Source organism: Pyxicephalus adspersus, chromosome 2 (genome assembly GCF_032062135.1).
Source record: "Pyxicephalus adspersus chromosome 2, UCB_Pads_2.0, whole genome shotgun sequence".
Classification (NCBI taxonomy): Eukaryota; Metazoa; Chordata; class Amphibia; order Anura; family Pyxicephalidae; genus Pyxicephalus; species Pyxicephalus adspersus.
Genome location: NC_092859.1, coordinates 118111756 through 118136684, shown reverse-complemented (window position 1 = coordinate 118136684; position 24929 = coordinate 118111756). Strand labels below are relative to the sequence as shown.

The 24929-nt window shown below is 38.0% G+C and overlaps 1 protein-coding gene across 3 annotated transcripts; it reads left to right on the top strand.

Moving 5' to 3' along the window:
• Window positions 1-4697: 4697 nt before the first annotated feature.
• On the top strand, window positions 4698-24702 carry PKM (pyruvate kinase M1/2). Of its 3 annotated transcripts, none has more exons than XM_072402105.1 (11): window positions 4698-4854; window positions 10497-10659; window positions 12156-12247; window positions 13462-13593; window positions 13931-14117; window positions 15349-15619; window positions 15946-16096; window positions 16200-16352; window positions 21580-21746; window positions 23179-23360; window positions 24171-24702. In XM_072402105.1, exons 2-11 carry the CDS (start codon window positions 10503-10505, stop codon window positions 24275-24277), a joined length of 1599 nt encoding a protein of 532 aa, XP_072258206.1. In that variant the 5' UTR covers window positions 4698-4854; window positions 10497-10502; the 3' UTR covers window positions 24278-24702. The 3 variants fall into 3 exon arrangements, with proteins under 3 accessions (XP_072258206.1, XP_072258208.1, XP_072258207.1); XM_072402107.1 differs by lacking the exon at window positions 21580-21746 and adding an exon at window positions 21162-21328; XM_072402106.1 differs by lacking the exon at window positions 4698-4854 and adding an exon at window positions 8670-8812.
• Window positions 24703-24929: the final 227 nt, after the last annotated feature.

Here is a 24929-nt window from a genome sequence, read left to right as displayed (position 1 = left end):
CACAGCCACTTGTGGTCTCCACAGGGAGAGTGTGTAACTGACAGACAATGCAAAAGAACAAAAGGGAAATAGGGACAAAGTTCAGTGTAAATTTATAACAGGAAGTGCTTCCTGGATCTAATATTATTTAAAAAAAATTAAAAAATATTTTAAAAGTACTTCTTCATTTGCCATTGCATTTTAAAGCATATATGAAATTTACATGTCTAAATTTAATGTACTTTTAGGTCTATGTATAGCCAAAACTTTTTTTTTTGTTTAGGATAGTTCAGAAACAATAACATCCCTACCAGTTTATATGTTCATACTTGTGTCCTTTCAAGGAGATTGCCCTTCACTTCCTGTCCTGATAATGTGAACAGAGACAGCAAGTAAAATATACAAAAAGTAAATATAACCCTTCTTTCTTTTATCTTAAAAAAAAAAATATATATATATATATATATATATATATAAATATATATATATATATATATACATACAGTATAAGGCTTTGCATCATTTTTGTCGTTGGCCATTGCACAAAGCGGCTCCATGTTGCATAATCTTGGTGACTACCCTGTATGCAGATAATATCTTTACAAGAAATTTGCAGATAATGTTTTACGGATCACAGTGTATAACTGGGAGTATGTTTTATCTTGTAAACCTACAAAAGGCTAAATCACTACTTTTACAATGAAAATGTTATCCAATGTAAATGTATTGCAGTCTCCTAAGTATCTATTACACATAATCATAACTAGTATGTGTCATTTGGTAAAATTTCTGTTGTACATGCTTATGCTTCCACAGCATGTGGATTGTAGTATGTTCTGGGACTGAAATTTCTACATACAGCAGTGCAGTAAAATAAAGGTTTATTTTTATTAATCCCTTTTTTCTGTCATTTTCTCTGCTTTCCCTTATGCACATTTTTTGTATGGCCGACCTTGTTTTCACAGCTCTATAAATTGCTATACAACTTGCTCAGTAATAAAAACTGTGAATCAATACCCCTAGATTTGCTATTTATACATTGGCTCTTTGCTACATCTGTCTGGAGTTGGAAACGTGCAGAAACATGGATATAATAAACTAATGTAACCATTCTTTTTTTAAGGTAGAGCAGTGGATCAGTCCCCCCACCTTTTGTGGACAGTCTTTTTAAACTAACTTACTACCCCTAAAAGAAAAATACTGAGGATGCATAATTATTTCGTTGTACAATATTTCATATGTGTGTTGCATTTGAGTTATTTGAAAAAAAAAATGGGCTGTCAATGTACCATAGCATGCTTTAGGTTGCAGACTTAGTAGTCAAATAGGCAAAGCAATTTTACAATGCATGTTATACACATAACTGCACATTATAGTAACGCAGAATTAATAATTCAGCCTAAATTACCAGGCTGTTAAGATGTGTTATGGCACCCATGTTGTTTTGCAGTCTTTTTTTTACATGTGTTGCAGTAAGATAATTAGTTGCCAAAGCACAAAACACATATTTTACTGGGCATTATCTATATTTTACAATAGAGTGGACAAGGCACAGAAGGTTCACATGCATAGCAGTTGGCTAAAGTGTCTGTGCATTGTGGAACCACTTTAAAATTCCAGGCAATGCATTATGACACAATTTGTTCCATGCATACCGCAATGCACAAGCCTAATTGGGCCCTAATGAATTCCCACTCTTATGAGATTTTGCTTGGATTAGTTTTCTAAATCTTGCACTCTTTTAGCATTTAGTGTTATGAAACGTTCAGCAGCGTGTTCCCAAATTCCTGCACACAGACATTTGGATGCATTATTATCATCATGTTGAATCTGCACTTTGAAAAATAAGGATCTCTTTGGTCAGTAGTGAAAAGTGTAAAGGGGCCCACAATTGTGAATGCCTCCCTAGACAAAGCTTTATCCACTTCTTTACCCCAAAGGTGTACCCTTGGGACAATTTTTAGGTCTCAGGGAATCCTTGTTAAAAATGGTCTTTGGGGAACAAATATGCTCCTACATTGGCAGTCACAGTAAGATGAATGTCCCCTTCAAGCAATTCTGGTCAGAATGCCATCCTTACAGAGAGCTAAAACGATCAATAGTGCCCTGCAGTTGTGCCAAGTGGACATGGTCCTGGGACTAGGCAGAACACTTGAAATGGCAGTTGGCAGTTCCTCAGTGGAACTTTAATTTCATTGTGTTACAACTGTTTCAACTGTCAGTTAAAGCAGTTGAAGTCCAACTGTGTCACCCATCACAGCATAAAAAAACAAATAATGAGAATGTACAACATGTAATTATTCTAAAAAAAAGATCTAAAGTTACAATCCTCACATTAATGATAAATTATAAACATATATATTTATTTATTTATAGTTGTTCTTCTTTAATTAGTTTATGCAGTCTTTATAGTGGCTGCTGGTGGTTTTTACAGAAACAACTGCACTGTCTGCTTCCTGCTTCTTAAGTAGATCTTACATTCCATGATGTGTAGTGTGACATCATGGATTTGTTATGAATGAGAAAATATTGTGTGCAATGAAGTAGGTGTGTACATTTGTAGTATTAGCTCCCTACAGCCCAGTGATGTGTCTACAAAAGAAGACATTCTAAATGGAGCTGCAGGCATTAAATATATGCAGTGCTCTGGAGACTATTTGAACACATTTTTTAGAACAAAAGGAGGAAGGAATGTATCACTAAACACAAATCTTTTTTTTGTTTGTTTGTTGATGTTAGTGACACTTTAAACTGTCCCCTTTGCGGTAGATTTTCCTTGCATGAAGCTGGTGAATGTTGCTATTCTCTTCCATAAATGCAATTCTGCTCTGGAACCTGGCAGGTTTCCTATTCTTCAATGAAATCTGGTCCCATTCACTGGGTATTGCATTTGCTTAAAGCATACCTAAACTCAACATTTTCACATCACATAAAAGGGTAGACAAAAGGTGCAACACCCTTTAAAAAAAAAGGAGTGCAGCACCCCTCCTTCCAGTCTTGATTAAGAATCCCAGGATACCTGTGTCACGTATCCTGGGAGGCACTGGGTGCTCCTTCTGCGCATGCCCTAATCTCGAACATGTGCAGAAAGGCATTTTTACTATTAGGGGAAGGAGATGCTGATCTCATGCAAGCGCAGTGAGATCAGCTCTCTTTTTTTCCCATTTACCTGCGCAGTGCGAGATCGGGTGACGTGCCAAAAAGACTGAGGAAGAAGAAGGAAGTGAAGAATAAAGATGGCAGCAGATAAGGAGGAATTTCAGGACGACGCGGGACTGGATCATGGAAAGGACCAGCACTATTGAGGGACCCGCAGAATTAAAGGTAAGTGTTTTTGTTTTCGGTTTAGTTCCACTTGAACAAACAAGCTGAGTCACATGAATGGGAGCCCGGAGTAGAACTCTTTGGGCTCTATTTATCATACAGGGAATCTGACATTCCCCCATAGGAATCTTCCATGTGTTTCAGCTTTAAGAAATGATTCCCAAAAGGGAATGTGAGATTTGTGTACATATGTGACTATATATATATCACAATAGCGCATGTCAATAGCAGTTTCGCACAGAGGTGCCCAGTCAGGAGCCTTGTTAAAGTGTACCTAAACTTTAAAAGGGTAGACAACCCTTTTATGTTAAGTAAAAATTCTGTTGGTTTAGGTTTTTTTTTTTAAAAAAAAAGGATGCAGCACTGCCCCTCTAATCCTTGTTTGAAATTAAATGCCTCTTAGGATTCCTATGTCACGCATCCCAGGAGGCTCTTGGGTGCTCCTTCTGCGCATGCCCCAACATCTTGGTGTTTTTGGTGAAAAGAGAAAAAATTGCCAATCTCACGCATGCACAGTGAGATCAGCAAATTTTTTTCAACCTACGTCAACCTATCTCGCTCCTGGGTCCGGTGACGTAGGAAGAAGTACCAGGAACAAGAAGCGAAAATGGTGGCACTCGGCTTGAAGACGAATACCAGGAAGACGCGGGACCTGATGGGAGACACCTCCCGACCGATCGACTGTGCTGCGGGATTGAAGGTAAGTGTATTTTTTTTGTTTTGGGCAGTTTTCAGTTTAGTTTCTATTTAACTTGCAGCAAACTATCAATTTGTGGTGCAGATGGGGCTCATTCAGCCTCCTAATAGCCATCTTTTGTACCCCGGCCTCATGGCCATATCAGCGGCACCACTTCTGACTTGTTTAGAACTGTATTTGTGCTAAGAATTAGGAAGCTTAGTTTTAGGCCTACACCTAATAGAAGGTCTGGCCTCTCTCTAGTCAGTTCTGTACTGTAACTGTAGGTGACCAGCAGAAACAATGTGAATATTGACATGACTAATAAAGTTTTGCTGTCACGACGTTTCAGCACTAAATAATCTGCAGCCACATCTCATTGCACAGCTGGACCCCGGCCTTATCATCCCCATACAAGAGCCGCACTGTATCCTGTTAATGACAATAACGTGATGATGCGGATGACTAATTCAGCCATGCGCAAATCAGCTCGCCTTACACGCATGAAGCATGTGTCTGACTCCTGCCTTCTGATTGGCTGGCAAAGAAAATGCGTCAGTCACTGCGAATCCAAAAAATAATCCTTTCGCCAAATAGTTCTTCTCTATCGTGTAATTCTATACCGACGCACGTTCTTTCTGCTCTGCTCATTAATAGAACACAATTGCTGAACACGTAGCTGTAGGGCAGATATAATTTGCGGGACAGGCAGCGGTGCAGTGATGTGAGAAGGACTGGCGGAGGGATCTGTGCGGCAGGTGTGGGCTAGTGATGCGGCTTTGCAGGGATCACCTTGCTTCTGGGTAGCTGCCGGCTGCTGTCAGTCGGGCGACGGATACATAACAGAGAGGTGCTCGGACACACCCAGCTTACAGGTAATGAGTAATATGCCGCTACTTCTATAGCATGGGGTGACACGTCATTCACTGATTCTAGTCAGGAGAAAAGGTTTCCATTACAATTATAGCTCCACAAATTATTACATAGATGTACATGGAGCGGACAGGATGGGTGTGCTGGTCTGTAGCGTTATGTCCAGCCTGCCCCTTATAATAATGAATGTGTTAAGCCTTGGCCTAATTAACTGAGTGTGCCATGCAATGTATGTTCATATTGGGTTTATTATACTTCATATGAGGCGTAATGCTGCCTCAGGTATCCGGGGAGGGTGAAAATGGCTCCCTTTTATAAAGTGCTGCATCAGAGGTTACCAGGGAGACGAGGGGGCGTGTCCTGCCTCACCAATGGGGACCATTCAGTGTTCTCCTTTAAAGGGCTCAGCAGCTTTCCAGTTCATAATAAGATGATTGGGAGGAAATCGCATGAATTCTATAAAAGCCTTGTTTATAATCCAATGTGATTTTCATAATATTCATTTATGGCTTTTTTCTATTGCTCCTGATTGTGGTAAATAGAAGGTGGGGGATCTCATACGTTATATAATGTCAGATATATGGCGGCTCGCTGTATAAATATGCAGCTTTTCTTTTCATCTTGACAGAAAAACCTGCCCAACTTCATGATGAAATCCAGCTCCCCTTTCTAGAAGGGCCTTCTGTTGTAATATGTGGCAATGGTCTAAGATATGTGTGAAATTCACATTTGCTATAAAACCTTCACAATAAATGTGTATTTGTACCCCGCACCACTATGGTTGCTAGCCTTCTTCTTCTTCCAGCGACATTATGGTATGCGGAGTCTCAGATATCTGTAGCTGGTCTATATTAAGCATCGTACAGTGCCATGGTGCGCTGTGACCTTTCCAAGGTCATTGGCTGAAGCATTTGTTACTCAGGTCAGCGATTGATTTAAAAAGGATCTGCATAGGTCAATAACCTAATCGGCAGAACAGGACGATGATGATCCAAGCCTCCAGCAGCTCAGCCCTTAATCCAATATGGGTTTTGCTGCAGTAGATACAGCGCTGCGTAATATGTTGGCGCTATATTACTCCTGTTTAATAAAAATAGATGAGCAGAAGACCAGCAGAAATGAATACTGAAACATGACATTATGAGCTATTTAGTACATTTATAGATATGACATAGATTAATAGAACCTTTATATGATGAAGGGTGCTAGATTAGGGTGTCCGGCATCCCTAAGCATCCTCAGATCCTTATGGGTTGTCCTTGTCCCATCATCTTGTGGAAGCCTTTTTTCTTCCCATGATATCTGTCCTTGCTGGACAGGGCTGAAGCATTGTTAAAGAAGAACACACCTTAGCTACAGATGATGCAGTAGGTGGTTCCTTTATGTTCTAGGAGCGGTCTGCTTGATGAACTGGATTTCCATAGAATCATCTTCTGTATTCAGTATGTATGTGCGATCACACACATAATCCAAGGCTGACAGGCCCAGGTTCTAATACCAGCTGCTTTCTTATAGCACTGAAATTAAAGTGCATGTAAAGACAGAAATATTATCGCTGTGGATAGATTAGAGAATGGTTTAGACCCTGTCCATTTTCTTTATTTTAGATTGTTTCCAGTGAGGAATTTCCCATCACCTATAAAAAATATCATTTTATGGACAGAGTAACTGATGCCTGGAATAGACTTCTATTAGAGAAAGTGAGCAGTTTGTAAATTTACACAATATTTGGACAAACCTCCATCTATATTTTAATAAAAATACAATGAAAAAAACTGGAGCAGCTTGAGTGACTATTTGGTGTTTTTGTAGTCGTTCTGTTTCTATATTTACTTTCTATCATAGAGATGCAGCATGACCAAGAGGAGATCTGACCCATGCAGGGGGGATATCAGTAGACAGCTGTCAGACCAGGTTTCATCATTATAAGTTTTCCTTTCACCTCTTGTTCCCATGATCTAAGATCGTCTCTATTACTATCTGTATTGGATACAGTGGTCACCATGACATATTGTGCCTGATTTATTAAAGCTCTCCAATGCTGAAGAGAATACACTTTCATCAGTAAAGCTGGGTGATCCAGCAAACCTGGAATGGATCAGGTCCAGGACAAGTAGCTAATGATTTTTAGGAAATTCACTCCAGGTTTGCTGGATCACCTAGCTACACTGTTGAAAGTGTATTCTCTCCAGCCTTGGAGAACTTTAATAAGTCTTGGTCATTGGGTGAATGTCTTTAGCAAGGGGACAGCCTGCAGTAAAAACCTAACAGAGGTCCTTATTCTTCACAGTGTATCCTAAAAATAGCAGTACACACGGTTTTATTATAAATGTAATAATTTCCTTTTGATTATATTTCATTTTTGTTTTATTTATTGTTTTTTAGCACCTTTTTTTCTGTATTCTGATTTTGACATTCTGTATACAGTTATAATCTCAGGATAATGGGGCGCTGTCGATTATTAAATTCATTACCCTTTAGTGTTCAAAAAACTAAAGCACACCCTTTGTGTATGATAGAACCCCGAACTGTAAAAATGAAACCGTCTGGCACCTGATCATGCAATGCAGATTTTCCTGATATTACCTGCTACATGGATGACCACCAAGATCTGGGACTTGCTATTGAAGCCATACACACCCTGACAAATATATATTTATATATATTATTTTATATATATATATATAATATTTAAATATATATAATAATAATAATAATATATATTTATCTGGCAGGTATTTATTAAATTGGAACTCCACTCCACAAGTACTTTCCACAGTGTTCCATTCTAGTAGTAACAGCTTTTTATATGTTTATATGATTCCAAGTTTTAATCTTGGAAAGGCAGTAAGGAGTACAGTGCCATAGGTTCCAGTGGGCTTCAAGAGGTTGCTAGCAGAAGATTTCTAATTTTCATATCCCCAGTGCTCCTCCTGATATAATTCTTTAATAGATCTTCACCTCTGCTGTATATATGTCATATATGTACAGTAAAATATTGCCATACAGTAATAAGTGTCTGTACAGTTCTTATTCGAGTGTTAATATTACCCAACCTCTTTGCACATCCTCAGTGCTTAGTCAGAGACTTCCCGTATTCTGAAATCTAACGGAATAGCTGAGTAATATCCTACTGACCAGTTTACTGCACTTAGTATGAGGACGGGACCTCCCCTGCTATATGTATGTACTGCTGGAATCAATGAAACAAAGAGGAAAGTACCAGTGGTCTCTGCTAGTGGTGTGATGCATGGAACCACACATCAAAGAATATATATACGTCATCTGTGTCTGGGCTTCAACAGGAAATATAAAATTCTACAAATTTGACTGTAATGCATCTAACTTTAATCCCAAAAATCAGATTTAATCAGATGGGGGAATTTATCTTCAGTACATGAATTGGATAATAATATTATTTTTAAACAGGATTTATATAGCACCAACATATTACACAGTGCTGAATATAATATATATAAATAAATATAACCGGCTAGAAAGAAGTTGGTGTTTTTACACAACACATAGCAAACACAAAAACAGAAAAACACACATTATTTTTCCTCATTTGCAGTCAGAATATTACTGTGGACAAGTATTGATAACTAAAACTATTCTGAAAAAAATCAAGTTATCAAAAATACTTGTTATGTTAATATGTCAGAGATGGTCATCCTTATGCTACATACTAGCAAGCTTTAGTTCATGGCAAGTGGGCTTTCTGGAGGGGCATCTGTGCATGTATGTGGTGAATAAAGCCATACTGTGTAATTCTGTATATCTGGCATGCTCGTGTGCAGATGCACGTAGAGTCTGGGCTTACAGACAGAGGGAGGGACCTACTGGTGGCATGTCCTATAAGAGGAGGAGTGATGCCGCACATCACTAGATGCTAGCAGGGTAGCTAGATCATTCCATTTTCTGTGTCGGAGGAGGAGAGAGCATCAAGTGTTACATAAGGTACATCCTGCCAGATTTTATTGCATATCAGCCATATATCACTGCACTAAGATCCTTATACGTACATGCAGTTTATACAGTTTAAATAGCTTTCTATTTTTATTTGATGTTGTTGAATGAATTGTGTTATATATATATATATATATATATATATATATATAATATATATACTCACGTGCACACCTTTCTTGTGAGAGTTTTTTGAGACTTTTACAAGAGTACAAACATTGAAAGTGTTCAGTGCAGGTAATTTCTGGTTAGAACAGTGATTTTTGATTGCAAGGAAGTGACTAATCCTGTACAATGGATTAGTGAATATTCTAACTGTGACGGTTCTGCATGTCGTCATATCGGTGTGAATGTGGGTGGTAGTTTTAGTTCCAGTTCTTGGTGAGTGGGAGGCTTGTGTGTGTGAAAGGAACACTGTGCACTTGTGGTATCGTTTTATTAGGTGGTTTGGCATGAGATATTTGCAGCAATGTAAAGATGATGAAATTTAAGGAACCTTTCTAAATGTCACAATGTCCATTGTGTCTAGTATACTAGCTGTAGTTATAATGCTGATACTACAGGCACCTGAGCTTTTGGTTTATTTCCAGTAACAACAGCAAAGTAGAATCCACATGTCGGTCACATTTACCGTCCAAGCTGCAGATAAAAAAAACAAAGTCTTATACAGAATTTTGTCTTTGGATTGTGGGGTTATTACAACGGCACTATAATATGATTGAGAATATGAATATATAATTGATATTTTATATATCTAGCTATATCTAGATAGAATAGCTACGTAAAAACCCCTCAGGCTTTTGTTGCAGTTTGTAGCTTTTTTTGTCATTAGATGAAGAGTGAACACTAAAAAGTCAATGTGAGTTTTAATCTCTGCTTATTCTACTAACAAAATACAAACCCTGTGTCAAACTTTCTTTGCTTCCTGCACTGGGGACAGTGCTGTGCCAGGTCAGGAAATAAGTGGAAGCTTTCCAGCTCTGGACAATTGTAAAAACCTAGCAAAGGCTGTAACCATTTCAAAATGTTGTTTAAAAATGCATTGAAAAAGAGTAGTACATATCAAATTAGGATTACTAGTTAAGTGAAATATTTAGTGTACAAATTAACCAGCAAAGTGAAGTGGAAAAGTATTGACTAAAAAACACAGTTACATAAAAGACATAAAAGCCAAGTGCATTTTAGCATAGTTAAATGTATAGCAAAAATGTTCATTTTTTCTTACATAGCTGAACGCTCAAAACTGGATGTATATGTTGTAGTAGACACTTGCCTAAACCTGCTATGTTTCTGCTGCTTCAGGTTACAGACCGCATGCTGTAACGGCAATGCTAAGCTAGGATGCCAGGGAGAGAGTGCAAAGTCATCATGTTTTGCAGCACTGCCATGAAATAAACATGTAAACCAATACATTTGCATGCATACACATCATATACATGTGGAATGTGGGACCAGTCAGTCCAATTACTCAGAGGGGTTTCAGTCCCAGGGGAAGTAGTTTGGGTGTGTGTGTGTATATATATATATATATTATATATATTATTATTTTTTTTTCATTATAATTTGTACTCATTAAAATTTACTAGTCTTGTTGTAGTGCGTTTCTTTTAATACCCTGAACTATATTATGCATAAAACAGTCTTGAACAGACATTAATGCCTACTTTCCACACAGGTCACCATGTCGAAGTCACAAATATCTGATGCTGGTAGCGCCTTCATCCAGACACAGCAGCTGCATGCAGCGATGGCGGACACCTTCTTGGAACACATGTGCCGTCTGGACATAGACTCTGAGCCCATAGTAGCACGTAACACAGGCATTATCTGCACTATTGGTATGTATTTGGAACCTGGACAAAAATTTAAAAAAAAATCATTGTAGTACTTTTAATGCATTTTAATGAAATACAATATAATGTAAAAGTAGAAATGAAATGAAATGCAGATTTCAGGGTTTTTATTTTTTCAGTGCACATTGGCCTTCATATAAATATAACACTGGTTATATTTTCCATCTCATGGTGCTGTGATCCAGATGCTGAGTTCTACTGCTTAGTAACAAAATCGAAATGGCAATCCAATGATGTTTTTAGATATTAAACTGCTTTTATATACTGCGCACACTTCATTGCTGTTGAATGAAAATCACTAATCAAAATAGTTTTCTAGATTGGGTAGTCAGTCAAATTTATCAGCCATGTGAATATTTGGGTTACTTTGAATATACTATGCAAGCAACATTATTAAATTCACCACTTAGAGTCCCACCTCCTAGATTGTAAGCTCTTCGGGGCAGGGTCCTCTCCTCCTCCTCCTGTGTCACTGTCTGTATCGGTCTGTCATTTGCAACACCCATATAATGTACAGCGCTGCGTAATATGTTGGCGCTATATAAATCCTGTTTATTATTAATAATAATAAAAATAATACTAGTCTATCACCTATATCATCCTCAGTACTACAACTTACACCTATAAGCATTTTCTCTGCTCTGTGGAACACAGTAGGCCTTAGTTGCAAGACTTGCACACAACAATTATGATTTTAAATTAAACCCCGGCATTAACTTGCTCACAAGGCCAAAGCCCCTGCTGTCTTTTGAAGTTTTGTGTGTGTTTAATGTAAACTTGTAAAGACAAAAATGATTTAGGGTCAATTTGAGGACATGATTACTTTATAGCAACTGCATTTAGTGCTGTTACCATAGAAACAAAGCCAAATTTACTTTGGAAATTGTAAAGAGGTATGAATGCTGGCATTGCTGATTTACTGTTTGTTTAATTGTGTATTTAATTTAATATTTGTTTAATTGTGCAAGCTGTAGGGCTCTATCCTGGTCTTGGCTTCACTACATTGGGAATTTCTATACCCTTCTGGAATGTTTGAGCTTTGTTATTTTCTAGGCACCAAAGCGAAGAACAAAATAAGGGTGCTGGAGGATCCACATAAAAACCATGTTGGCAGTGGCAGTAAATATATTTCCTTTCAGGTTCATTTTACGGTATCAGTGGAAAGAGCTGGCTCAGACAAGATATGTGGTCTTATAACAAGTAGTTAGAATTAACCTGCCCTAGAAAAAATTACACTTGGGGCTCTATTTTTAAAACAAGGAATCTGACATTCCCTCAAACATTCCCTGGAAATGTCTGATTCCACTGTTTTATAAATAGAGCCCTTGGGTTGTATATTTTATATGGATGATCTGGCATAGTAAAAGCAATTCTTCCCCTCAGATGCTTTAGGATATAATAATTTTACAGATCATGTTTTGTGTAATTTGTTTTTCAGGTTAAGTTGATTGAAAACAAATTTATTTTTTCTTCCTTGCTAGGGCCAGCATCTCGCTCAGTGGACATGCTAAAAGAAATGATAAAATCTGGGATGAACGTTGCTCGTATGAACTTTTCCCATGGGTCTCATGAGGTAAGGAGTTTATCCCAGTTATTCCTTCTCAGGCTGCAGAGTAGAAGGTCACTGTGGAAATCCAATCTGCTGGCTGCAGCTGTTTGCTATAAAAATAGTATTTTCCCCAGCAAGTGGTTAGCACTCCCATTTTGCTTTACTTTTTATAAACAAGTTGGAATGATTTCTGAGATTGTTTTAAGCACATTTAGAGATGGGGTGCATAAAAGATCTCTTAAGTTTTAATACCTTTAAATGATGGTGTCATTAATGGCATCTATTGCACATCAAAGAACTAGGTTGGAACAGTTTTATGTGTATGGATGTAACTGAAACTCTTAAAACTGTTTTTTTTTTCTAAACAGTCGTGTTTTTTAATGATTTTGTCAATAAATTTAAGCTGTTTTAGAGTAAATTTTTCATCTAGAGAGTGAGTGCAACTGTTCCAGCATTTTACCAGTGAAAAGTAAAATGAGATTCATTATGAGTCATACTCAACCTAGCTTTATATTAGTCACAGCAGGAAAGACTTGGCATGCATTTTTTTTTTACTTTCTACCTTGGTACTAAGCAACCCAGTTTGTTGCAAATTGCATGGCACTGTTTACATAATATGCAAATAAGTAATCCTTTTGATATTTATGCAAGAAGGATCACTTCTAAAGTGTTATAAATCCCGGCAATGGCAAATATTTATTACTGATTTGTGAATGTAATGCCGGCTAGCTATACTCTCCCCAACATTCGTGGCAGTAAACAGTCATTGCCACAGAGCAGCGTATCTTTGTAGCATATGAGTAATATTTTCTATATTGTATGAATACAGCATGCACTAACCTTTTTTGACATTTGTTCAGCACATTCCCATTCATGCATGGGCATGACGTTAGCCCTAGACTTGGCATGTCTGGTAGTTGGGCGTACCCTGTGCTCCACAGTTGGCTGCCTCAAGTGTTCACTTATATCCACATCCTTGTACTTTTTTCCACATTTTGCACCAGAACTGATAAACTTCAGTGAGAAAACAAAGAAGCCTAGTTGCTAAGTACTGCAATAAAAAGCTTTTTTCTACTTTTCATTCTTTGTTCAGGGAAATTGTGTACAGAGCTAAAAATGTATATATACTTTTTTTTATGTTTCCCTAGAAACAAAAAACATAGCACTTGGGTTGAAATTGATGGGAAAATATTATTTAAATTCTTCTTTTTTTTTAATTCTGAATTATTATGTTCTAGTACCATGCTGAAACCATCAAAAATGTCCGTGAAGCCACAGAAAGCTTTGCTTCTAACCCCATCCACTACAGACCTGTGGCTATCGCATTGGATACCAAGGGACCAGAAATCCGCACAGGTCTTATCAAAGGTGTAAGTACCAAATGATGTACTGTAGCTACAGGGAAAAAAGGCATGGTTAAAGAAGTACAGTGAGGGATTGCAGTGGCAGTTATCCAAAATACCTTTTAGTATGACAGCTATTAGATGCTTCCAACTGTTATTGAGGCACTATATTAATGATGGATAAAAAAGACATTGTATGAGGGATCTTTGGGTTATTTAATTTTTGTGGAGGGAAGGGCAGTAGTAAAACATACGAGGAACCTTTCAAATTTAGAAAAAAGTTGTTCACAGTGTATATTTTTTAACTGTAGCTGCAATGTCCTATATTTTAATTTGTTTTTGATCTTTTTGGTTTATCTTGTAGAGTGGCACAGCTGAGGTAGAATTGAAGAAAGGTGCAACCCTGAAGGTGACCCTGGATGATGCTTTCCAGGAAAAATGCGATGAGAATGTGTTGTGGGTTGATTACAAGAACCTTACCAAAGTGGTAAAGCCTGGAAGCAAGATCTATGTAGATGATGGTCTTATTTCCCTGCTGGTTAAAGAAATTGGTTAGTATAATTTTGATGAAAAAATAATCTGAATTTTATTATTAGGGTAGTTGGGGAAAATGTAGTAGTGTTCTATGTATCACGTACCAAGGAGATTCTAATGCCCCACTTAGGTTAAAGCTAACTGATAGACCTGTTTTTGTTGTATTACTTTCACTCTGCTGTATGTTTAGGTACTTTAGTGTATATACATTTTAAAATGAACTCAATTCGACATGCCAAATGAATAGCATGGGGGAAAAATCCCATTCAGGTCAGTGTTTGCTCCAAACCTTTTTTTTTTAAGGGAGTGGGTGAGGCTGTAGGTGGGGCAACACCTAACAAATTTAGTGGCCCAAGTTGTTTGTACCATAATGCTCAGAGGAACCTAAACAAACACAGGGAAAACATGCAAATTCCTTGCAGATCGTGTCCTGACCGAGATTTAAACCTGTGACCTAGCGTTGCAAAGGCAAGAGTGCTATCCTCTGAGCCAACCATGCCACATGTAACATCTGCAAACAGCAACCCAATAGTCAATAAAAGGGGAGCGGCAGGAAGCAGCTGCCCTCTTATCAAATCCAAAAATCTAGTTTAGTTTAGTCTAGTTTAATAACCACTGCAGCTCTGAGCATTTGGCAATGTGGTATTGATTAAAAGTATACAAGTGGTGTACGCGTGATCATTAAAAAGCAGTCAGGAGCTCCTATCTGTCTTGTGCTTCATTCATTCCTACTCCATGATCGGAAGGCAGCATATTCTACCTGTGTGCCCTGTTTTTAGACTTCGAACATTCAATCTGTTCAATCAGTCCAGTGTGGAACTGGCAACAAATTTTGCATGTGTGTACATCTTACATTTTACAGAAAACTCCCAAGTACATACCAGTTACTGTTACCACCCATGATAAAAATATACCAATTTAAGGACTACAGAACATTTGTATCACCCCTTTCTATATGATAAAATATTATAAGTATATTGGCACCACAAGTGTAAAGGGACCACTACACTGGCCACATTAATTATTACTGGTCATCATGGTCGGTGGAACAACTTCTGGTTACTCATAGGGGAATCCTTTTTGAGAAAGGTTGGTCTTAACAGTGTTGTGTTACTAAAATGTTGTCTAGTGCTGAAAGTATTAAGAAAATGAATTACTATCATCTGAGAAGTGAAGGTTTTATCAATATTCCATTCTGCATAATATTTTAGTCTGTGGCTTTATGATTATTAATTTCCATTTTTCTAGGCCCAAACTTTTGTGTCACAGAGGTGGAGAATGGTGGATCTCTTGGAAGCAAGAAGGGTGTAAATCTTCCAGGGGCTGCTGTAGACCTGCCTGCCGTGTCTGCAAAAGATATTCAGGACCTTGAGTTTGGAGTAGAACAGGGAGTGGACATGGTGTTTGCATCTTTCATTCGCAAGGCAGCTGATGTGCATGCTGTAAGACAAGTCCTTGGAGAGAAAGGAAAAAATATCAAAATTATCAGCAAGATTGAGAACCATGAAGGAGTACGCAGGTAAGAATGATGGGGGGATAAATGGCTACTGAAGGGTTTGTGCTGGAATATTGTAAAATATATAGTGAAATCTTAATACTAGGTCAAATCTTTAAACCAGTTAGTATCAAGTATCAAGTTTTTTACCAGCTTCCCAGACATCTTTGATTTGTAGTTATCTGATCTTGCACAGGTCAGCCCTAAGTCTTAGGGGCCTTTATGTCTGGTGAGATTTTCTCAAGTGCTAAAAGCTCTGAGCTCTGCAAAGAGACCAGAGGGAGCGCCTTAATGTTTCATAACCTATTCTAGCATAAACTGTTACATTGTATGTTTGCGCATTTCTTTAGATTTGATGAAATTCTAGAAGCCAGTGATGGTATTATGGTGGCCCGTGGTGACCTTGGTATTGAGATCCCAGCAGAAAAAGTCTTCCTTGCCCAGAAGATGATGATTGGCCGCTGTAACCGCGCGGGAAAGCCTGTAATATGTGCAACTCAGGTAATATGCCTAAATGTTTTACCTTGTTGGTAAAGTTTGTATGAAAAAAAACTTTCCTTTAAAAAAAAAAAACAAAATAAACTTGGAAAATTCCTCTCTATAGATGTTGGAGAGCATGATCAAAAAACCCCGCCCAACCCGTGCCGAAGGCAGTGATGTTGCCAACGCAGTACTGGATGGGGCAGACTGCATAATGCTTTCTGGGGAGACTGCCAAGGGAGACTACCCACTGGAGGCAGTACGCATGCAGCACGCTGTGAGTATTTAATTAAAACAAGTTGAGTTCTTCATATACACACACATAGCAAAACACATAGAACACCTATCTAGCAACTTGCATTACCCCATTCTAAAACATAAGCTAGGTTGCATTAAATGTAAGTGAGTTAGTATAATCAATTACCTTATAGGTCTTCCAGTACTATTTACTTTAAGAAAAGTAGTTAAAGGTAGAAACATTACATATAATATTTTTTTATCTTTCTAACATGTACATAACAGTGTATATTGAGTGTATTTGTTGGTAGTGTGTGGGTATGTTTTTTTATGAAATATATATAGCCTACAAATGTGTGGAGTGTGCTGTATTGTGTTTTAGATGTGGTTGGTGTGGCATGCGCTGTCGCTTTATTTGCTATAGCTTGCTGAAAGCTTTGCGCAGCTTCTAGATAGTCAATACATAATGTCTTCTTATGAGCCCTGGAAAATTCAGCTTCTTTTCTGCATTTCCTCTCTCCTTGCCCTTATTCTTTTTTTCTCCACTTAACAGAAAGCCTTTAATGGCATGCCAAATTGCCAGCTCACTACCATGGGTGTGGGAGCTGACTTAGTGGAGGTCATGCTTGTCTCCAATAGTGTTGTTGGAGGGGAGTCCTGACTGCTCCTGGTATTTAGACAGTCGGCATGTTTAGATAACTGGTGTGGGAGAGTGCTGACTGAAGCAAGTCATATTACTCATGCACCAGCGTGTGTACACATTTGCTTCTACTAGTACCAGTATGCATATTTATGTGTGAAGTCTTCTTTTCTGGACACAAACACAAGTGGGGAAAAAATGCTCATGAGTGCAGTGTTTCTATAGTTTTTTATTTATTAAATATTTACCTTGGATATCTTTTGAGGTACCAACTTTGAATTTGGGGGCAGAATATACTTAGGGAAAATTTCCTTTGCACAGTGTACATTCTTAATCAAATCTTCAACTAGTCCCATTGTTTCCATGTCATTTGATCACAATTCACACACAATGGACAGGTTTTGTGGTTTACCAATATACCTGAAGTGAAAGTCAATTTGTCTTTTTTGTTAGTAATTTTTCTCTGTCCCCCATTGAGAGATTCCGGAATTTGATATCTTTAAATCACATTGCCACTTGTCAACAAGAAACTCCTGAAGGCAGCTCAGGACAATCTTATACTATCCAAAAGGTCTATTTTACTAACCTATTGTGTTGCATGTGCACTTTCCAAGCTGCAAAGCCATGTGAATATTCAATCTATATTCCATTTTTGCTTCCCAACAACAGTCATCTGGTCATGCTTGTCCTTCGGTCATCTACTACTAGCATTTTGGGTTACTCAGATACCTGAAGCTTTACCTCATACCCCGAGGCTTTGTTTTTCCTTACCGCTTGGCCAGTTCTGTCTGTTGCTCTGCTGTTCTAGACTATGATGGTGTACCTTGAGTCTCTTCACAGAGATCATTTTGCTGAGACAGTTAGTCTTAATTATTGGATTGTTTTTACTTTTGTGATGGTGTATTACAAGCTCATTTACTTTTCTTGTAAATGGCTCAGTTCTCTATACACATGAGCAGAACATTGACTGCAAACCTAAACTGCAGATTCTGCATCCAAGTAGCTTGTTTCCCCCCTGAACTTTCAGAGGTAATGTATTTCTGGAGTTGCTTTGAATTGCATTACCAAGCAAAGCACGCAGTAGAGCTAATCCAGAACGAAAAGTTTGTAAATCCAGTTAGTTTAATTTTACTATTTACCTTCATGTGGCTGTTCAGTTTTTGTTTTTAGTCTTCCAATTTTTTTATTTTTTTTTACCCTTTTGAGTCAGCCACATTGAGGAGTAGTCTACTCTTAAAACAGGTAGGGGTGGACGCTAAATGTATTTACATTGTGGACGCTTTGTTTTAAAAAAAACTTTGTTGCAGTCACATCCTTGGAAGAAGTAGGAGTGACTCTTTCAGAGGTCTTTGTCCCAGCCTCTTCTTAAATCAGTGTTTGTTTAGGTATGCTATTTTATGCTATTTAGGATGATTTTGTTTGTGTTTACTGGGGATTTCAGTCCCCAAAACCTACTTTCCCCCCAAACACACAGGATTTGGGGTGTTCTTCCTCCATGGTAATGTTAACTTTGGCCTCCATTCCTAGTCCAAATTGTTAATTAGGTGAAGTTTTTTTTTTTTTTTTTGCTGTCATTAGCCTGAATCTTTGCATTGTTCTTGTGGGTGGGTCTGTTGTCTGAAATACTAGTTATATGGAGCTCCATCCTATTGTTTTGTGCACATGTCCCTTCCAGATTTTGGCTTTGTTTATCTGATCATTTTGATGGCTTCCTATGCTGAAAACTCCCTAGAACCACTTGTTTGATGTGCTAGACCGATATCTTACCTATGTTTGGATGTCACATCTCTTACCTGCGCTTGAAAGTCTTGAAGATATTATATTCCTATTTCCTCAATGGACGTCAAGAAAAGAATTTCCAGGATGTCCAGTTCTTAAAAAAAAAAAAAAGCTTCTATATTGAAGCATATGTTTTGGGTTGGAACATAATTTTTTTGCTTTTTTATGTCTTTTTTTGCCCTTTCAGAAACACTGGAAGTTTTCTTTTTCAAAACCAGAAATTCAAATTACAATGGAATTAATTTAAAGAGATATTCCCTACTGTCTAGCTGTATTAATTTAAATAGATCTTGAAAATTTGTAAAATGCTCGCTCTCTAGCATGTGCAAGCATTTCAATTTAGGGATTGGCCATACATTGTGGCAAATGTGAATTTTTTATTTTACACAACTTTCAGCTTTAATGAAATGAACAATTCAAAATGTTGTACTTTAATATTTAAAACCATAATGCTGGCAAACTTAATTTGAATTATGTATGTAATATATTTTGCCCTAATTTATGTGTTTTGACTCGAAAGGTCCAGCAGCTTTGAGTTTAAATGCTGGTAGTACATGTTAATTCTCTGGGGTCCAAGTGATCTATCCTAAATGAAATAGATATGTTTCTAACCACAAAACTACCAGAAACTGGCTGTGCCCACATGCAGGTTTGTGTGTTAATGGACCATACATACACTGAATGATTGCAAAGCAAGGTATGGTTCTGCACTTTCACCTCCCTCACCTTTCCCAACAGCCCTCCTGCCTGACTTTTCTGTGCTGGGTTAGAGAAGTGAAGCAGTGTGTTGCATGGTGTTGTCTGGTGTGGCATTACATCACACAGTAGTTTTTGTTTTGTTTTTAATTTTTTTGTATTTATGTCCAGGGAAGGGTTCTAAACCTAACTGCCCAATACCTAAAGGAGAATATTTATACATGTATCTCATTTTATGTGGACATACATTTATTTGTTTATGCATTTTTTTCACGCATTATGCCAGGCTCAATATAGTCCAGATGTTTGGCAGAAGAGTCATATAAATTGATGAACTTTTAACAGCATAGATTACAGTAGATTATACTCATTATTGAAGTATAGCACAATTGTATTTTTGAAAATTGCCACACATAGCTTTTGTACTTATAGTACATGACTGTTACATGATACAGTGTGTGTAGGACAGCTAAGAAACCTTCAAAAGTTTTGAGCAAATATTTTTGTTCAATAACAAATGACTTCTGCACATACAAGAAAACAATTGTTGGTATTCTCTGTCCTTGTTGTTCAGCACATGAATTCTGGAAATGTTTCTAGGTTAGTTAGTTAGTAAACAGGGATGGGGGAAGAGTTATCTAAAGCCTGTACAAATGTCAGATTACTGAAAACTATCTTTCGTGATGTGTTTCCAGTGACAGATGAATGAATGGGGGATGTGCACACAGTGCTGTTCTGCTCTATGGAGAACCAGCAAATGGCACCCCTGTGCTCTTCTACATAGGAAAGTACTAGATCAGTTGTTCATCAATCTGCTAGGTCTGTTTGGTGAATTATGTTGGGAGTCTTCTGTACACACACCAGATTTTTGCCAAAACCATTTGTTTCAGGCAACAATCATCTGATGTGTGTATGTAAGCTACTGCTGTGTTAGGTCCTGTAAAAGGTTCTTCAGGGGAATTTGAAGTAAGAATCTTCCACCACTCACTATTCCACCAAATGATGATTTTGCGTTCCTTAAGGGAAGATTCACATTTTTTTTTTCCTAGTGCATAGAATCTCCTTAATGGCTAACATTTGAACAATGCATGCTGGAAAAGTAGATGTTCCATTGCATAAAGCGTGACTGTAGACAGTGTATTTTTGGATACTTTTGTACCACATGTCAATACCACAACTACATTTTTTTTATATATTCTTATCCAGTAGGCATTCATTACTCAGGGTTTATATTTTCATGGGAAGTTGGTATATATATTCTTTTCTGATAGCAAAGCTAACAGCTTTACGATTTTTAAGTATACAAATAGCTTTACGGGTTGCTGTTGTCCAAAGTCATCAGGCTGTGTGAAAAATTTCTATAATCTAAGACATTTTTGAAATTATTAAATTATGTAGTTACATACTCAGTTGAATCAATACAAGATAAAATGTCTGTCTTATCAACAGTGCATCACCTTTTTTTTTTGCTTGTTGATATTGTTTTTTATTGTCTTTACAGCAGCCTGATGATTATTAGTGACCTTCTTTTCTTTTTTATCTCTCGTATACTTCCAGTTTTTCTTTCAGTTAACCTTTAGAGCTTCCTAATTTTTCACACTAACATTTGACTTCTGGTTACTAGTGCAGAGAATCACTCTGCTTTATTTTCTTTCTTTTGTTATATGTCTCCCTTCTCTCCTTGTCCTCCTCTTCCTTGCCCTGGTTCCTTTTCTCCTCTCCTTCGGCTCACAGATTGCTCTGGAGGCCGAGGCTGCTGTTTTCCACCGCCAACTCTTCGAGGAACTTTTCCGTCTCACCGCTAGCTCAAGGCACCCTGCTGAAGCAATGGCTGTAGGCGCAGTGGAGGCATCTTTTAAATGTTTAGCAAAGGCGTTAATAGTTCTGACAGAGTCTGGCAGGTAGGGCTCTGCCTGCAACTCTATCCCTTAGCTTTCAACATGCTGCGCCCTCTCTTGCTATTCCACGGTTCAGGCAGGTCGCGAGTATGAATGTTGTTTGAGTGGTTTCAGGTGAGATAGGCTTTGTCATATAAAGAAAAATGTAGCCTGACTGATGTGAATGTCTACCATCCCATCCTGTTTCCCTCCTCATTCATCCCTTACCTCCCTGCACTGGGCATTTGTGGCACATCCTATCCCATTACTGCTAGATCGCTCGTGAGGCAGAAGCAGCCATTTATCATCGACAGCTGTTTGAGGAGCTTCGACGTGTGTCCCCGCTGACCAGCGACCCAACAGAAGCAACTGCTGTAGGAGCAGTTGAGGCATCTTTCAAATGCTGTAGTGGAGCCATCATCGTGCTTACCAAATCTGGCAGGTAGGAGGGTAATGAACTCTGTGACAAAGCTGTGTATACTATGCCTATTGGATCTCGAGTCTGGGAGGTAAATGTGTTACTAGACCAAATACTGACTGCATGAGATTGCTAATTCCTGGGAACAGCCCTCTGGCAGAGACCAGATTACCAGGAAGCAGGTCATGATGGAATTGAGCTTTCAGTACTTTGGACAGCTGAGTTGCTGCTCTTATTTCAGATGACCTTTTCTCCTGTGAATCCTTCACTCTGTGACCTTTCTTTGCAGGTATTTATAGCTGATACAGCTTTCTCTTACAGGGTCACATAGAAAAGAATTTTTCTGTTTGTACATTGTGTCCTTGAGTTGCCTAATTGTAAAGAAAGTCTATATTTCTGGGATTTAGTTATTTGTTGGCTTATATTTTAAAGAGACCCTATCACCAACCATACAAGTATTCAGATGCTTACTTTCAATGTTTTGCTTTTCTGTAAACATTTATTTTTGTTCACATATACCTTTGAACTTATAGGGAAGAGTCATCTCCCCTTCTGGGAGTGTCTCATTACAGCTTGTTTTAGTCCAACATTTCCGGGTACCCCTTCCTACATAACCTTTTTGTGGCAGTCAGAGTGTGGAATGTAAAATACTATAGATTACCAATTAAGTAACCGTCCTGCTGACACGACGTCAATGATAGTAGCACCAAGCAGCAGTCTCGGGGTTTTTTTTCGGAGGTCAACACCAGTGAAGTTAAATATGTGCACATATAATCCTATGATAAGGTTGATGTTGCCATTTATAACCTAGTGGCAGGGTCTCCTTAAAGATATGTCACTTCAATGAAAAAGGAAATGTGGCATTAAAACAGGTATAACAGGAATTAGAGGTATAATTTTGTGAGAATGTTAGACTTCTTTAAAGCTAGTATCATGATCTGATCCCTAAAAAGTGAGATAACATTATGTGCTGCTGCCTGGTAAAAATCTATGCAAAGTTTAATTTTTGGGTTTAGGCTGGTTTTAAGTAAATAAACAAACACTTTCAGGTTTAGATAGATGTACTTCAGAAAACGCATTGCTGATTTGGTGCTTTGTGAAGTTGACACATGGTTACCATGCCAAAAGTTTACATACATTTCTGTTGTTGTTTTGATGCAAAAGATCATCCTAATTACCCATACTTTATTCAGCCGCCACAAAATGCCTGCTGTTACTGTTCTTTTTTTTTGAGGGCCAGGAAATCCAAATCTGTTCTGTACGGGGGTCTGTAATTCCTCCAGTTGCTACCCCTCTGTCCATTTAGTTTGAAAATTAGGAAAAGTAACATCCCAGAAAGATAGTATGTCTTTTCTGAATGTCACCCTATATAACAGGGTTCACAGGAAACGTTTCTGCAGGGTTAATTGCTATGTTTGGAATGTGTGTTTTATGTGTTAACACTGGTTCTTTGCAGATCTGCACACCTGGTATCCAGGTATAGGCCACGTGCTCCAATCATAGCTGTAACTCGTAATGGGCAGACTGCCCGTCAAGCACATCTATACCGTGGCATCTTCCCTGTACTGTACAAGGAGCCAGTTCACCAGGCTTGGGCAGAAGATGTGGACCGCAGAGTGAACTTTGCCATGGATATTGGTAAGAGGAAAAACAGAATAAAATGATACTTTCTAAATAACCATATGCAGTATACAACACCTGTTATTCAATTTATTCAATATATAAAAAAAAGAATTATGGCTGTCAAATACAGACTTTCATTACCATCACATTATCTGTGATTTGTAATTATCGGTTGCTGTGTGCAGACATTCCTTAAAAATCACATTGATCAATATAAAACTCTGTACATGTTTTAGACAGTATTTATTCATGTTATTTTAAAAAATCACTGCATTTGATTTAATTTTTAAAAAGCACACCAGTGCACGTGTGACCATACTTTGGGCATTCAAGTATTTACATAATGCTCCAAACACATAGTGAAAAAGCTTTAAAACAAGTCTCACCTATTTAGCTGCTTGTATGGTGAAGTAATTCTTTCCCAAAGATGACAGCAGAGATATTCTATAGTCATCATTAAATCAGCTTTTTAGTGACTTTCTTGCTTTTTACAGGCATGCTTTTTGATTTTTTTGGCATACTAATTTGAATTATTTATGAGAGCCCTTGGTAGGTTGGAGCAACTATTTACCCAACTTCCTCATTCAGATATATATGTTACTATTACTGACACAGGATTCTGTAAATTTTGGTTGTCTGACTGCATTTCCTTTAATTTATTATGCCTTGTGTAGGCCTTGTAGAGTTTGAGTCAGCCAAAAGAGCATGTGGCTTATAAAAATCCAAAATAAGCTAGACCTGTATCTAGGCATAGCCAGGATTGATGCCAGTTTATGTATGCTTTTGTCAATTACACATCCACATTTTCTGTTCTTTGTCTTCTAGGTAAAGCCCGTGGTTTCTTCAACACTGGCAATTGTGTCATCGTGCTAACTGGCTGGCAGCCAGGATCCGGTTTTACCAACACTATGCGTGTGGTACCAGTTCCTTAAACTTGATCATCTTCCTGCAGCTCTTGTTCACCCCACTCCTTTATCTGCACTTAGAACGGTTTTGCCCCTTGCACACACTTGTGGCTACACCTGTAAATCCCATAATTTCTGTGCGGGACAGAGGCGTTAAGTGTGTGTGTGTACATAGCACTGTTCTGCTGCTGCTCATCACACTCCCTCTATTAAATAGCCATTAGTTTCCATATGTGCTGCTTACTCCTTGGGGGGAACATTTTAGTGCTATATGTGTTCACACTCCTCTCCTACTGTCCCTCTACAGTGTTCAGTAAGAGTATCCTTTGTGTGTCTTCTCTAGGCAGCTGTGTAGTTTGTGCTGTGGTGAGGGGAAGGTGATCTCCCAATGTGTAATCCACCTGTCAGCAGTGTGCTGGGTTTAGTGTTTAATAAAATCATGCTACTGAGCACTTCTGCCTCACATTTGTTTGTTATTTCTTCATTGCATATACACATCTGACATTTAAAGAATTGATAGCAGCTGCTACCAACCTACCTAAATTAACACCAGAACTGTCCCTGAAATGGTAATAGGCCTAACATTCTTGTTTTGCAAGCATTATGCTTGCTCCTTTTGTAACATTATCTGGGATTGTAATATTGGCGTCCCTTTGATTATTGTTAGAAATGCTTCATA

Bases quoted from the DNA above. Each gene is read 5' to 3' on its own strand.
- PKM (XM_072402105.1), top strand. From the start codon at position 10,503: ATGTCGAAGTCACAAATATCTGATGCTGGTAGCGCCTTCATCCAGACA. The intron at 14,118-15,348 runs GTTAGTATAATT...CCATTTTTCTAG, and splicing joins CCTGCTGGTTAAAGAAATTG to GCCCAAACTTTTGTGTCACA. The intron at 21,747-23,178 runs GTAGGAGGGTAA...GGTTCTTTGCAG, and splicing joins GTGCTTACCAAATCTGGCAG to ATCTGCACACCTGGTATCCA.